This window comes from Syngnathus acus, chromosome 9 (genome assembly GCF_901709675.1).
Source record: "Syngnathus acus chromosome 9, fSynAcu1.2, whole genome shotgun sequence".
Lineage (NCBI taxonomy): Eukaryota > Metazoa > Chordata > Actinopteri > Syngnathiformes > Syngnathidae > Syngnathus > Syngnathus acus.
Window position 1 is genome coordinate 11,074,804 of NC_051094.1, and position 15,354 is coordinate 11,090,157.

The 15,354-nt window shown below is 40.1% G+C and overlaps 2 protein-coding genes across 2 annotated transcripts; one reads left to right on the forward strand and one right to left on the reverse strand.

Moving 5' to 3' along the window:
* The first annotated feature begins 547 nt into the window (after positions 1–547).
* Positions 548–8,201, forward strand: LOC119127453 (histone-lysine N-methyltransferase SETD1B-A-like). Its single transcript, XM_037259394.1, is given in 17 exon segments — positions 548–693; positions 774–878; positions 956–1,226; positions 1,323–1,435; positions 1,912–2,157; positions 2,335–2,898; positions 3,000–3,515; positions 3,594–3,692; positions 3,755–3,791; positions 3,865–4,061; positions 4,559–4,685; positions 4,771–5,127; positions 5,207–6,171; positions 6,306–6,653; positions 6,879–6,998; positions 7,187–7,324; positions 7,392–8,201. Coding segments are annotated over 17 exon segments (4,515 nt in total). The 5' UTR covers positions 548–555; the 3' UTR covers positions 7,566–8,201.
* A 110-nt stretch (positions 8,202–8,311) lies between these two features.
* On the reverse strand, positions 8,312–13,017 carry hpdb (4-hydroxyphenylpyruvate dioxygenase b). The gene is made up of 14 exons (XM_037259225.1): positions 12,823–13,017; positions 12,576–12,602; positions 12,447–12,509; positions 11,795–11,899; positions 11,581–11,623; positions 10,932–11,014; positions 10,777–10,866; positions 10,594–10,697; positions 10,425–10,502; positions 9,789–9,951; positions 9,619–9,690; positions 9,227–9,349; positions 9,034–9,150; positions 8,312–8,714 (listed from the first exon to the last, which is right to left on the reverse strand). Exons 1-14 carry the CDS (start codon positions 12,823–12,825, stop codon positions 8,604–8,606), a joined length of 1,182 nt encoding a protein of 393 aa, XP_037115120.1. The 5' UTR covers positions 12,826–13,017; the 3' UTR covers positions 8,312–8,603.
* Between the last annotated feature and the right edge of the window lie 2,337 nt (positions 13,018–15,354).

The following is a 15,354-nucleotide window of genomic DNA, read 5'->3' on the forward strand; positions in this document are numbered from 1 at the left end:
ATAATTTGTAATATAAATACTGAATTTATTAGATCAGTATGATGCAGTGCAGTTAGATATCACTGCAAACTACTGTTATACACATTATAGGATTATTGTATGCCACTCTGACAGTGTCAGTGAGAGACGGTTTGATACATCTCAAAGAAAAACTAAAAAAAAAAGACAATGTTGGGAATCACTGGTCTAGGCAGTCACTTGCTTGTTGGTTCCTCAATGTGCTCCTCCGCCTGGAACTATTTTACTAATGGCGGATGGATCTGTATGCCAACCTGGACAACTCACTGAACGCAGTCTACACCTGGTTGAAAAAAAACATACAAGCAGAGAATGTTGCTCCATCAAAGATTGCAAGCATAGGTAAGATGTTAATATAATTTATTTGGGTTTGATGTGAACGCTTATTTCAAGTACGATTCGTGTGAGTAGAGACAAGCATCTGATGCTGTCTCCATCACCGCATCACCTGTCGGGGCGTGTACAATATACGACAGTTGCAGTTTTACAATCCCCGACGTACTATATTTCTCATAATTACAGGTTTGGACGAATGTAATGGAAAGCGAAAAACACGTTTTAGGGAGAAAATCATCGCGTCAACCCTGGAGAAGTTTCAAATTGATGATTGATCCCGCTTTAACAAAAGGACTCTACAAAGTGTACCGCTATGATGGGCACGACTTCAACATTCCCGTGAGCGTTTCAAAATGTTCAGTATTGTACTCGCACGCCACGAACAAACCCATCACAAGTGCATTGTTTTCCAACATCAGGTTGATGACTTGGGTTTGTTTCCAGTGGATTCAGTGAAAGATCCACGCATCTGCCGCATGTGGAGCAAATGCGTCAAGAGTGACCTTTCGGTTCCCAGATTTAAGGTAGTCTTTACGGCACGATAATTACCGTGTTAATAACAAGTCTATTCACATGTTATTCTCTGTTTGTGTCCTTTCAGATAGATGAGTTTTACATTGGGCCCATTCCTCCCAAAGAAGTGACATTTTGCAGGCTGAATGACAATGTAAACATAGCCTTCCTAACTAATATGTGTAATAAATATGGCCACACTGAAGAAGTGGAAATTTTCTACAATCCAAAGAACAAAAAGCATTCAGGGGTTGCCAAAGTTGTTTTTGACACTGTGAGGGCTGCTAAGGACACCGTTCATCACCTTAATCAAACATCAGTGATGGGTAATGTTATCCACGTGGAAATGGATCCAAAAGGTACGAAGGCTTTTTCACTTTGTATAGCCTATATGTTAAAGGGTATAAATATGAGATATTGTTAAGCTTTATACTATGTCGGGTGTCATTCAACAGGTAAAAACAGAGTGCGCTACCTCAAACTGCTCTTTCATGGCATCTACACACCATGCAGCTTACCAGTAGGAAGCAGTGACCAAAGTCTCCAAAACTTAATCGACAATTTACTGGTATGTGCAGTATTTGCTAACATCCAGTGCAACTACTGTTTGGTTTTATTTTTTTATTTTTAGAAAATAGCGAGCGTTCTATACAGATTTGAAATCAACTAACCAACGAGGGAAAGAAAGTATTGTGGCTACTACAATGACAAAAAGACAACTTTGTCAAATGAAAACATCAGATGCAAAATGTTTGTATCCCAAATTCTTGACTGATAATTATAATAAGAATGATAATTTAATAATTAATTAATTATAATAATAATTTTTATTTTTTTGCCTTAGTCATTTTCTTATGATGCTGGCCTCCTCTGCTAAAATTGCCTATACCCACATGTTGAAAATGCACAATTATTAATTGTACTAATGAATACAACATTCTTTTTTTTTTCAGTTTTTAGTGTTTTCTGAAAAATAAAAAAAGACTTAAGCTATTATTATAGCACTGTGACACAATGTAAAATTTGTTTACCTATTTCTTGCAGTGCAATTCAGCCCCACAGGGAGAAGGAAGCCCAAGCAGCCTCACTACTCCACTCTCTCTCGACACAGCATATTCCAGTATTAGTCGGGATACACCTTGTAGCTCTGGGCTGACTCCTTATTCACAGGGAACCCCGCGCACTCCTTGCTTTTCTGCAACTCCTCTCTCCCTTGACTCATGCTACTCCAGTCTTCAAGGCACTCCAATCCTCCAGGGGGAGCACCCAACTTACAGTGTTCCCAAACCAGTCAGAAGAGAGTTTTGCTGTCATAAATTGGCAAGGTTTCACTGGGGAACCACTGAAGTCTCTGAGGGAAATTCATATTTAAAGAACGGCCAACCTCAAAATTCCCTCCGACCATTTACCCTGAATAGCAAGCAGAAGCTTGCACCATGGCGGAAAACCAAAATCGCATTTGCTCAGAAACATGCAAAGCATTCTTTCGAACTTTTATCCCCTGGTCCAGAGTCGAGGAATGTGATCGCAACTAGCTCAAAAGCGTTACCTATAACCTCTTTGAGCATCTTGAGCATCAACTTGGAAGCCAACAAGCATTTAGACGTGACTTCCCCACCTGACAGTCATGCATGCATTGAAGAGTTACCTCAGTCACCACTGGTGAACTTTATTCCAAGAAACCCTCAGCCAGAATCAGAGACATTGGATGCCCGAATACAACATTTGCTGACAAACAGCCAGAGTTCAGATACTTTCCATGGGAATTCTTCAATAGCTGATGTGTTCGGTCAGGACAGCCCGACCTCACCATATCCACTGCAGAACTCCCCACCCTCAAATGACCCAAACAAGACTTTGGAAGAGGTTAATCCTACGCCATTCCTTGAAGAGGATGAAACCTCCCAAGCTGTTTTTTTTCTTACATCCCAAAGAGATAAAGAGAGTCCTTCTCCATTTGATTTCATAAAAGCTGGTGAAAGCCAAGATGGAAACATTAAGACAAATGCTGAAAAGGCACCAAGCCAAAAGGTAATTATGTTCTTAATCACAAAAGCATTTATAAAAGAAATTATAATTTTTGTGAGCTTTTTATTCATCAGATCGCTTAGATCTCTTCTTGTCTCTTTCAGGAGGTCCACTTATCCAATGTAGATGAAATAAACGGTGAAACATTGACACCATCTTTTAGTCATCAGTCCAAACATCCACTTGCCATCCCATCCGCAGGCCATCATCTACCACTTATCCCTTTGTGTTTCCCCATTCCTTCATTTCCCCCTGTCCCACCCCGCCTCCCAAATGGCACCATTCCCGTTCCACCTCCAGGCTGGAGCCTCCCTCCAGGCCATCACAGCAACATCCACATTCCACCACCTTCTAACTTCCCGGTACCCCAACCTTCTTTGCCGCCTCCTGCACCACCCTGGGCCACTTCACCTTTTCCTCGTACCAACCCTCTAGTTCCACCACCAGACTACTCACTGATGAGGGAAAACCCTCATAAACTCACAGTGGAAAAAGTTTTAGATGTGCTCATGGATGAACTGAAGTCGATTATTAAGAGAGACCTCACTCGCAGAATGATTGAGGGAGTGGCGTTCAAGGTGTTTGAAGTCTGGTGGGACAATCAAGAGAAGAAAACAAAGGTAAATGTTTCATAGTTTTTACATTCACCATATACAGTACACTTCTTTTAACTCAATATTCTATTTTATCTACCAAAGCAATCAGTTGTGCCCTTAAATGATAAGAAGACCAATTGTATAAATCCTCTGAATCACATCGCTGGCGAGCACAAGAAGCCTCCCCTTCCCACCTTCAAGGTAAGCAAGAGTTGCAATAAAACACCAAGATTGAACATTGAAGAAAATGTTTTGCAATGCAGATTAAGAAGAAAAAAGGGGACAACCCTACAATGAAAGGTAAGATTTGTTTCAAATAAATTCATTCAACGACTGTTGGAGTGGCAGTACCTTTTTCATGTGTTACTTTTAGACGGAACCCACGAGGACGATATGTTGAAACCAACATTTGAAAGACGTAAACGGAGACATGCAAGACCGCTTGATCTTGATAGTGATGATGATGACAGAATGGAAGAATACAAGATACATCAAGCCGCCGCGCAAAGGGAAATTGCAACAGCCAAAGAGGAACAGGCTGGGCCTATAGAAGATGAAGTACACATTTTGGTAAATAACAAGTCACATGAAAAGCAATCATTAATGAATCCTGTAATTGTTTTTCTCCCTAGTGTATTTCCAAAAGCATACAGTAAAGGTGCTCATGTACTGGTAAAACACATATAGATTTTGTAGAAAAGTTTTATACAAAGGGATAAAAGAAAATGTTTATGAAAATAATATATCGAGATGTTAAGATTTTGTTTATGCACCACTACAATGGGGTTGAAATAAATTAAAATTGACATGTATGTAGATTTTCATAAATTTAAGAGGTTTCACTAATAATATGGCATTTTTGATTTATAAAAATAGCCTTCCACAAGCAGCTCATAAAATTAGTAGATTTTGTATACTATAAAGCGAAGCCATCTCTCAGTTTGAAACAACAATTATGAAAAAGTCACAAACAAAAATGTTGTACAGTAATTTGACTTATAGCCCTACTAAATTGAAATTTGACAAACGTAACACACATTGAGGAGAATAACATATCTGTATCTCAGTGTGACGGAAATGATCATGCCAGCAATGTTGATGACAATCATAAAGAAAAAGAGACGGTGTCTGAAAAACACAGGGAGGCTGAAGACACCTGTCCAGTTCTTAGTGACGCTCTCTCCTTCAGCAGTGGTATGTAAAAATGTTTTGCATGTGTTATTGCTACCTTTCAGAATGCTTACCACATTTTACTACGCTTTTGTTGACTAATATTCAGAGTGCAGCTCCTCGGAGGTTTGCTCATCCGACTGGGACTCCCCGGACTCTTTTACTTCAGAGAGCTCAGAGAACTCATCCTACTGTGACTTCAGCTCTGAAGATGATGATAATGTTGATTTAGAAGAGAACAAAAAGAATGGTGAAGGTTTGAAGTGTGTAGTAATATCATCAGATGAGGAGTCGGTGGAGGTTGAGCCCCCTGTGACACCCTCAGCCCCACTCACGCCTGGTGCTCAGCTAGAACTCCATGACTTGTCAGATCCATCTAATAGGGAGAAAGCAGAGGAAAATGAGTACATGCACCAAGAACATGCAATGATGGCGCTACAGCCTTCATCACATCCTGGACTTCAAGGTAATGATCTACGAACACTGAAATAATTATCTGAATAGACAACATAAAATTCTGTGATGCATTTGTCTTGTCTGTGCAGCAGTGGCTCTTGAATTTGACATGGAGAGGCGTAAATGGAACTCGGGATCTCCGGAGTACACCTTGAGGCCTCTCACTCCTACTGGCTGCCTTTTGGACAGTGACCTTGAACTTTTTATCAGAAGCAAACCAACATCTCCAGTTGTGATGGAGGTGGGACGACCACAGACCCCAGGCAAGGAGATAGCCTCTCAATTAGGAAGTGAAGAATCAGAAGATGACAATCTCTCTCGAACGATCAGTGAGTTACATCCATCATCAGACACGGCTTTGTTATTCCAGGAAACACCCAAAACTCCAGGTAGAGAAGACACAAGTGCTTGGAGTCCTAACAGTGGCGTGAGGGTCTCAACAAGTCCAGGGTATGAGCGCATTATACCGGAAGATACCGGGGAAACATACTTACATTTTAGAAAACCATCGGCTCATTCATCACTGTTTAGTAGTCCATTTATATTACCACCAAATACCCCTGGAAGAGATATCTTTCTACCACGAAGATCCTTCATCCACAGAAGAAAGACTGACATTGAGAACATCTCACAATGTGACAAATTCCTTGGAATGTCATCTCCATGTGACCTTTCTGAGTCTTCATCTGATGGCGGAGGAGTGAGAACATGGTCAGATGTGAGAGTGATACCTCTGCAAAGACTGGAGAACATGCCTGGTCTCTTCTACAACGGAAGCAGGAGAGAAACAAAAATGAGGCGTAAATGGTGGAAGCGAACAAAAAGGCGTTGGAGGAGCCACTACTTCTCTCGTCCCAGTCCTCCCAAGTGGCGTTCAGAGTGCGAGGAACGGAGGATACTTCACAGTATATGGAGGGACGGTCTGGATCAAGAGGATGAGAGACTGCTCAGGTGCACTTACGAAAGGCTGCAAGAGCGGGAAGATGAGTGTAGCTGGCTTAGTGATGCCCTTTGGATACCTCATCCTCATATCCTTTTCACTTCCAAATTTGTTGTGAGCATGCAGTCATATAGCAAGTCAAGATTTTGTCTGCTTTTCCGTGTGCTGTATGTATTTGGTTCCGCGTTATGAAATTACTCATGGCTCAGTTTGTGTTTCAAGTTCTTAACTGATGCTCACTGACTAAAGTTATAGAAGAGAATGTAGGACACCAGTCATGGCAACAGAAGCACATTACAGGCTCAGCCCGCAGTGAGGGTTTCTACAAAATCAACTGGAGGGATAAACTTGAATACCTCAAACAAGAAAGAACCATTGAGCTTTCATCAGCAAGCGCTCAGGTATTCAACACAGTGAAGTGTGAGGAGCAGGATGTCGTTCATCACAGTGTGTAACATAAGCTTGCTGTGCCCATGCAGGAACTTCAGATACAGCCTACTGCACTTCGGGCCGGATCAGACTTCAGGTCAGAACAGCGCCGTCTGCTGTCATCTTTTAGCTGCGATAGTGACCTCGTCAAGTTCAACCAACTCAAGGTTTGTGAAGTGAATCGCAGTTACACTAACCACCCACGACGTTGAATAAAGCGGGGCTCATGCTAGTCTAATAAAGAATATATTTGTCCATTATTTTTACATCACACATTATCTGTTAATTATAGGACGATATGGTAATTCAAGATTTAGGATTTTGTTTTTAATCAAACAAAGCATTACAAATTTTATGTCGGATTTAAAAAAAAAATTATTATCATCTTTCAGTTCCGAAAGAAGAGGATTCGTTTCAGTCCAAGTCCCATCCATGATTGGGGTCTGTTTGCCATGGAGGCCATAGCAGCAGATGAGATGGTGATTGAGTATGTCGGCCAAATTATCAGACAGGTGAGGAAAAATAATTATGTGCAACCAACCCTTTCTGTTCTTGTGACCACAGCAATCAAGAGCATGCTTTTAACTTAATGAAGGTTACTATAGTAAAGGACTGGCAAAGCATCTCTAAGAAGGAAACATAGAATGATTGTGAACATTGCTCTTGTTAAATGAATTCATTTGTATGTTGTTTCACTCAGAATATTGCTGACATGAGAGAGCGTAGATATGAGGAAGCAGGCATCGGAAGCAGCTATTTGTTCCGGGTCGATCAGAACACCATCATCGATGCCACAAAATGCGGGAATTTATCCAGATTCATCAACCATAGCTGCAGTGTGAGTATGACTTGCTTCTGCTGGGTTTGTCATTTCATTTAAAAATCAAATTGTGATGGTCTTACAGCCAAACTGTTATGCGAAGATCATCACTGTGGAGTCTCAAAAGAAGATAGTGATATACTCGCGGCAGCCAATCAGCATCAATGAAGAAATCACGTACGACTACAAGTTTCCCATTGAGGACACAAAAATTCCTTGTTTGTGTGGCTCTGAAAGCTGTCGGGGCTCTTTGAACTGATTCCATCTGGAGAGTCTTATAGCTTATATAAGAGCCCACACTGCCTCAGGTACTGTACAAACAGACACTGAAGATGTGCCTCATAAATAACTATTAGGCATTTCCAGCTGCTGTCTTGAAGGTTAAAAATAACCTGAGATGCACGAAGCAGACCAAGTGAACTTTCCTATCCAGCACGTAAGCTATTGTATGATGAAGTATGAGGGAAGAGAACGCTAAACTTTTATGGTAAATGTAAATTGACTGCCTTTATATTTAATGTACATGGTGTACAGTCTCGTTGGAAAAACTTTATAAATGCATGTTATGAGAGGTTATCTTTGGTTTTACATCACAGTAACATGGACAGTATACGGCAGGGATTGTCAACCGGTGGTCCGCGGCCCTCTAGTGGTTCGTTTCGGTATTGCAGGTGGTCCGCAAAATTGGAAATGGAAAATAATTGTAACATTTTTAAAATAAAATGGATTAATTATTTAGACTTTATTTATTTTCCAGCTAATTTTGTGAATCATTTACCCATTCAAATTATGTCAAATGTAGCTGAGATTCCCAAAATAGACATACAGACGCAAATAAATAGCCTGCATAGGTCTATCTTACTTCGTTGCAAAATAAAATAATATTCCGCCAAAACGAGTTGCTTCTTGGTTATTATGGTGGTCCCTTGGACAAAACCAGTTGAAAACCCCTGGTATATGACAACTGCTGTTTAACAGTTGCAGTCATACAAATATCACATCTTGTACTATGAATTATCAATTTATTATGCAAAGTATAGCACACATTTTCAGTTATGAGAACTTCAAATTGAAATTTGTTTTCCTTGACTTGAGCTTCGTGTAAATTTGTTAAAAAATGAAACATTACAAATGAGTAAACACGAAATTGTAATCAAACAATAGGCTTGAAAGAGTCAAGTAAGTAACTGCATGTGTGTTTGGTTCTCTACCTTACTTGTACAATATATTTAACAGCCAGAATTGGTCATAGATTTTACATTAGATTGTTTGAAGGCCCACAAATATAAATCTAGGCTCACATACTCTTGGACACACCATTGGGTATGAGAACGGTCAGATTTCCTCTGGCATGTTGGTCCGCTTCGATGGCTTCAAAAAGAGATTTGAAGTTTCCCGCACCAAAGCCCTGTGGAATGAACATATACAAATTTAAGTACATGGTACTGTCATTCATACACATTGCTGACGTCGGACCTAAACAGTCACATTTTGGTGAATTTAATATTTTCTCAGAATTGTATACCATTCCACACTATAGGTGTTACTGTTATTATTATTTTTACAAATTATTGAACAGTCTAAAGTGCTGAAAATGGCTTGCTCTTTTTGCAATGCTAATCGCATCATGCCATTTTTGGGGTCTCCTGAAATGTAATGATTTTGGAAATATGAGGATTCCATCTGACGCCAGCGCTATCGAGTCATCTACCCATAAGTGTCCTAACCTGGTGATTATGTCTTTGAATGACTTCCAAGAAGACAGTGGGCCGGTCCTGAACTGGCTTGGTAAAGATCTGAAGTAAGTAGCCATTGTCATCATAGTCCACCAGGATCTTCAGCTCCTGCATAGTGTGTTAAGTGGCAATTGTGTTGGCACATTCTCCAAAATGGTCCTGAAAATGTAATATGTGAAGCTACCTGCAGGACATCCAGGTCTTCTGCAATTTTCACCTTGGAGTGTTTTAAGTTTTCCCTCAGTTGGTTGTAGTATGTGTCGGGCACCGACATAAACTCTGCTCCACGCTGTTTTAGGTTGCGGATCTGCAAAGATGTAAATCATATAAGTTTTATTTTTGCACCCTTTACAATGCAACATTGCTAAAAGCCTGAGGTCATTCTAGAATTACAGAAAAATGTAGGCAACAGTAGCTGTTGTGTGATTTCTGGATAGCTAATTTTATCTTTTATTAATTTAGCCATTCATTTATCCATTCAGTCATTCATTTATAAACTATAATAATTTCATGAGGGGGACAAAAAATTTTTTCTCCAATTCTGGAATGCACCCACTCTTGTTTTCAAAGACCTACTGCTGTTATAATATCTGATGTGTTCATGGCAATGTGCTGCACGCCAGCACCTCCGTAGTACTCCACATACTCCTGTAATGGTGAGATATAGTACATAATCATATAATAGGCAGAAGTCAATGTAATCATATACAATAAGTAATTTGACTGGTTCAGATTACACAACAAACCTGAATTTGAGACTTCCTCTTGCCTATGGCAGGCTCATTGATGGGCATCTTTACAGTCTCTTCATAGTTGGCCACCACAATGGAGCGCAGGGCACTGAACTCTGTTTGCAACTGCTTGTCGTCCACTGACCAGAAGCGGTGAAAAAGAAGGTTCTTCCGGTACCTTTTGGGTGATGAATCAGTATCAAAAGAGCACATTGTTAGGTCAGCCCCAACATACTGTATTAACGAGTTTGTTTTGCTTTCCTCCTCGAATTAGTCATGTGCATCATCTGTAAAATTCTCTCCTCCTACAACCATGATGACCCAAATGACAGCAAGCAGTCATGTCATGAGGTTCATGCCTTCAAAATATGCAGCCGCCTCTCCTCCCCGACTAGCAGTCTACCAATCACCAGCTTCGTTTAGAGAACGGCCTTGGTCGTTACAGACTAAAATGCGGTCCAGATGTGGCGATCCATTGGAGGGCCCTTGAGAGAAAAAATGCTAAGTCATGCTGATCCCTCATGTGCACCAAAAGAACCAGTTGTGTAAGTTTCAGACAGACTGTGGTAACACTTATAGTTCTCAAGGTATAATTCTTCTACCGTGACAGAACCTCTAAACACAGCATTCTTTAAAATAAACAATAGTCACCATTCCACCACTGAAACCATCTCCTCTTCTGGTTGGTTTCCCACAACGTGATCAATGAAGCTCAGTTTTCCCTCTGGTCTGTAGTAGAAGGTCAAAAGTGAGGTCATTTAAACATTTCAACACATTTGAGCAAATGGTTTACGCAGCATGACAAATGAGGGATACTCACAAGGTGGGTAACAAGGGGTCCTTAAATAGAGGTGGCTGGAAGCCTGGCAGAAACAGCCCCCTATATCCTGCTCTCTCCACAAATGTGTGAGTGGTGTCACCGTACTGTTGCATAACAAGCAAATTTGTTAGGCTACCGAATGATTTTATATTATTTCACTTCGAGAATGGTTTGTTCACTTACTGTTTGCAGCACAGCAAGTCTGACTTTACCATGCTTGTCCTCCAGGGTGTAGGGCTCTTTTACAATCGTAGCTCCTCGCTCTTTGGCTTTCTGTTTAATATCAGTTTTCATTCAGTTTAAAGTCAAGCCACTCCCTGGTAAGATTGTTGTGTTACCTGCACCAAGAAGTCACAGTTCTCCACCGCAAATGCAACATCTTTCACACCATCCCCATGCTTTACTAAATGAGCGCCTATCTCTGAGAAATAGTACAAATAAAAATCAAAAGGACAATATTAAACTTTGAATTTGGTGAATCAAATTATAAGGAACTTTTGCTGAGTGTAAAGGTGCAAAACAATACAATTTCATTGCATTCATAGCCACATATTTGTTTTGATGAAAACATGTTAGCTCATAAAAATCTGTGCCACTTGAGGGAGTAAATGTAATTTATGCAAATTTAATGAAAATGAGTAAAATAAAGTAAAAATTCGCTGCGTTCAAAAACACTTGCAATTGTTCGTCATTCTCAAGCCAGTATCTCACTGAGCTGGTTTGTGTATGCTGCAAATGTTGGAATTTTGTCAGGGGTGCTAAAAGGCTGCAAACAATTTTTCTTGTTGCAAAGACATTTTGAACATTATCTACTGTTGTCGAGTATTAAAACCTTTTGCAAATATCTGGCGAACGTCTTTGCTACTGTTAGCGGCCTTGACCGAACCCTGATGCAAAATCAACATTCAGGCCTGTGCAACATTCGCTAATCGTCACAGTTGGCTTCAGTACGACAGAGTGATTTTTTTTTTTTTGTCGGTTATATACCTTGGTTTCCAGGATTGAGAGCAGATGAGAAAACATATATGATCTGTGAGAAACACAAAACAATCATCAGGGCACAAATAACCGATTTCAACCATGACTAATATTGTGTGTAATTAAATGCTTTTTAATTTACTGTGGATCCTGTTTTATTGATTGCATTTCTTGTCATTATTTCAGGGCTGATGATGTATCCTGTACTCCAAAATCTCCTTACCTTTCTTTGTTTGACTGCATGGGACACTACATCTCGACGGCCTGTCTCCAAGCCTTGGTAAGCAAATGGTTCGAATCCCAGTTTGTTGCAGTAATATGACGCAGCCTATTGAAAGGAGGATTTGTGGTTGATTTGAGGGAAAGTCAACAACCGTGTTTCGAAATTGACAGGTTGCGCCATCTGCTGGCAGTAGGTGAGGTTAGGTGAAGGAATGCATTTTGATTTGTGACTTTATCTTCGGGGTGCCCCGGGTCCCACCCCTTAAGAGAACCAATCGTGTTGCAAGCTATATTGACCAAAACCAAATGTGTGAAAAATTGGTCCCAATTTGAGTTTACTCAAAAGAAAGTCCTCAAAACCTTGTTAAATTCACATCAACATAAATATTCACATTCATAGTGTACTACTATTTACCAAGAAAATATATGTCATCTTAATTTTACTTTAATAATCATAATAAAAATGATAGATACCCATGCACTCGCCAAATAAAAAAAATTCCTGTCCATCTGTTATTTTATCGACCAATAACACACTAAAAAAAAATCAAATAATTATTTGAAACCAAATTACAAAAAACATTTACTGGTCACTGCTACTTCTAATTTTTATTTAGGCTACATTGGGTGAAAGAAGTTCTGACATAGCATACCTGTTTTGCATTCCCAACCCAGAATGTCACGTGGTCAAAGCAAAGGAACTGTCCTTGCTCATGCTGTAGACAAGAAAACAGAAGAATAAATAGTGAATTTGAAATGCGTAGTCAAATTCATTTTCCTACCTTCTCGCCTTTGTCGGTATATGTTGTCTGCAAACAGAACAAAAAACAAAATTATTATAAAAACAATAGCAAATTGAGTCATACTAAAAAGTCACACTTGTGTGAAAATTATTATAAAAACCGAAAATGACTATAATATACAATAGCAAATTAAGTAATATTAAAAGGTCCCATTTGTGTGAAAATTAAAGATTTTTCATTCATGCATTTTACTTTGTTTTTTAACAAGGTATCTAAAATAACTCACCATGTTGTCCCTGCTGATCTTTCCACATCAGAATTAATCTCTGAATTGAAAAATTGACAAAAATGTTCCAAGGACATTCCCATACGGTGAGGGGGAGGTTTAAGAAGGGGAGGAGGAGGAGGTGGAGATAAGGCCAAGTACAGATGTTTGGGGGGTACCCGCTATGTTATACAATGATGACAAAAATCATGTTGACATACACTACACTCAATCCAAACCAGTAAACAAAAAACAAAAAAAACAATCAATCAAACAAACAAACAATAGTCAGAAAAAAATGTTACAACGATTAAACAGAAATGTGGTGATGGAATTAATTAACATTGAATTAATTTACATTCGTTATAATACAAACATGCTAACTAACACACAACTGGCTCCAGAGGTGACAGGAAAAAAAAAGTTTGTACATACAGGTTTAGAGTTTCAGCCAAGATTTTTAGAAACTTATGTCCATGTGTTAGTGTTTAGTGGCAAGAGGAGGTTCACTTGTTCAGGGCTCTCATTGGCTCGCTGGGAGCTCACTCCTCTGTTCAAAAGCCCACTGTGCTCCTAATCTAAATTGAAAAACAACAAAAAAATTATAATGGTCGATTAAAAAAAAAAACCATCTCAAATTTAAGACATAAAATGAGCTTTTCGGGTTAGATGTTAACATAAATTATTAAAAGCAAAAATAATTCACACTCAGTATGTTCTTGCAGTGATTACTAAGTAAATAATATCTCATTAATGCTCATTAATACCAATCCATCTCTGATTTATGTTGCATCTTTATCTTTTGTCTCCATTAATGTTGTCATGGCACTATTGTCATTTTAATCCCATACTTTACTCACCTGTAACCCAACCTAAATCCTGCAAAGTAACCATCAAATTAGAAGAAGGCAGAGAAACTCCAGTCTGACTGTTGCATTACCCTCATAAAAATGATTCCATTTAAAGTCTGTTGTTGGCATTTACTTCAATTTAGCACTCTACGTAACATACACTCAGGCATGTCCATTTAGAACCGTGACAAATGACGATGAGACCAGTATTTTCGTGTTGTTGATGCCACTGACAAAACACCATATACGTGATATCATGTACCTCAAATAAAACCGCCACAAATCAAGCCCAGTGTTCCCTTTACAGCACCCCCCCGCCCCCGGGGATCTTTGTTTTCCCCATTGTTACCTGGAGGCCATCTGCTGTCATGGGATGCAAACACTACACAATGGATGGAGTCATTACATATCCAAAAGGGTCACTCGTTTAATAGCATATGATCTATATTTTAGTAAAGGAAAGCGCTAACCAAATTTTTAGTGGTTGTTCGTTTGATTTGTCTTAATATTTTAATGTATCATACTGTTTTAGACAAAACTGCAGTGCCAATCCCCAGAGTATCTAGCCTCTCTCAGGAAAAACAGAGACACTTAGACCCCTCCCTCGCCAGCACTACTCACATAGTCGTAAAAGAGAACATGTCAAAGCGGCAACGATAGACATGAGTGAACCATCAGCAAAGATGAACCCTCAGATACAGATCAGTGTCCAAGAACCCGAGGAGTGGCTCAACATGGATGGTCCGGATGGTGAAAGCGTGGATGAATGTGGTGACGCTGCAGACAAGAAGACGCAGTCAAAGGTGCAGTCTGTTTTCCAGCAGGTACGAAGCCAGATCAGATCACAAGTGGCGGTGAAGGCCTCGAAGGGGAGCATAACTGAATTGGTGAACCAACTCAAAGACAAACAGTCTTCGGAGCAGAGCATGTGTCGGGCGGAGGAAGAACACGTTACGGGTGAGAGCGAGGGTGACGCAAATCTGAGAGACGAAGCATTGTGTGCTGTTTTTGAAAAGAAGCTTGAAGACACTAAAAAGGCTCTAAGGAATGAGTTTGAAGAGCAGCTTTCACAAGTGCGCACTGAGATGCGGGCCTATACTGAGCAGTCCTTAAAAGACTTGGAACGTAAGATTCAAAGGGCACCCCTCAAAGACCAACAAGAGAGCAAAGGACAAGACAAGAAACAGAAGCCTTCAGGGCCTACTTTGTCTAAGAGAGGGCGAGCCTTGACCCGGACCATGACCACCATCATTCCCAAGACTTCCCCGCCCGTCATTGTGGGCCCACGTGCAAGATCAGAGACTCTGAGCTCCTCAAAGGTGGAAAACTCTCGAATTGTGCTGAGAGAGCCGGGGGTCTCTTCAACGGGCAGCAAGTCCTACCAGATTCGCAAGCCTTTCCCTCCAGTTTGCCCCCATTGCACAAGGGCAAAAAAACTGTTGGGCCAAAATCAAAAGTAGGAAGGTGATTCAACTGAAAGATATTGGCTGCCCATTTATTGAAGTTAGGGTCACTACAAAAACAAATATAAACAATGACCTGATATTGTTGTAAACATGTAACTGCAATTGGTGCGTAGATTATGTGGTCAGCAATGTTGTGATATTAAAGAGTGATGCTAAATGATCTCATCTTCCTCTGCTTCTTCCAACAAAACTTCTCACCTTATAGCAAAGGGAGATCCCAGATACCCTGCAGAGGA

Excerpts from the sequence above, each read along its gene's own strand:
- hpdb (XM_037259225.1), bottom strand. Across the intron at positions 10,503-10,593 it reads GACCCCTTGTTACCCACCTT|ACCAGAGGGAAAACTGAGCT; the intron begins GTGAGTATCCCT and ends CTTCTACTACAG. Across the intron at positions 8,715-9,033 it reads TTCAAAGACATAATCACCAG|GGCTTTGGTGCGGGAAACTT; the intron begins GTTAGGACACTT and ends TTCATTCCACAG.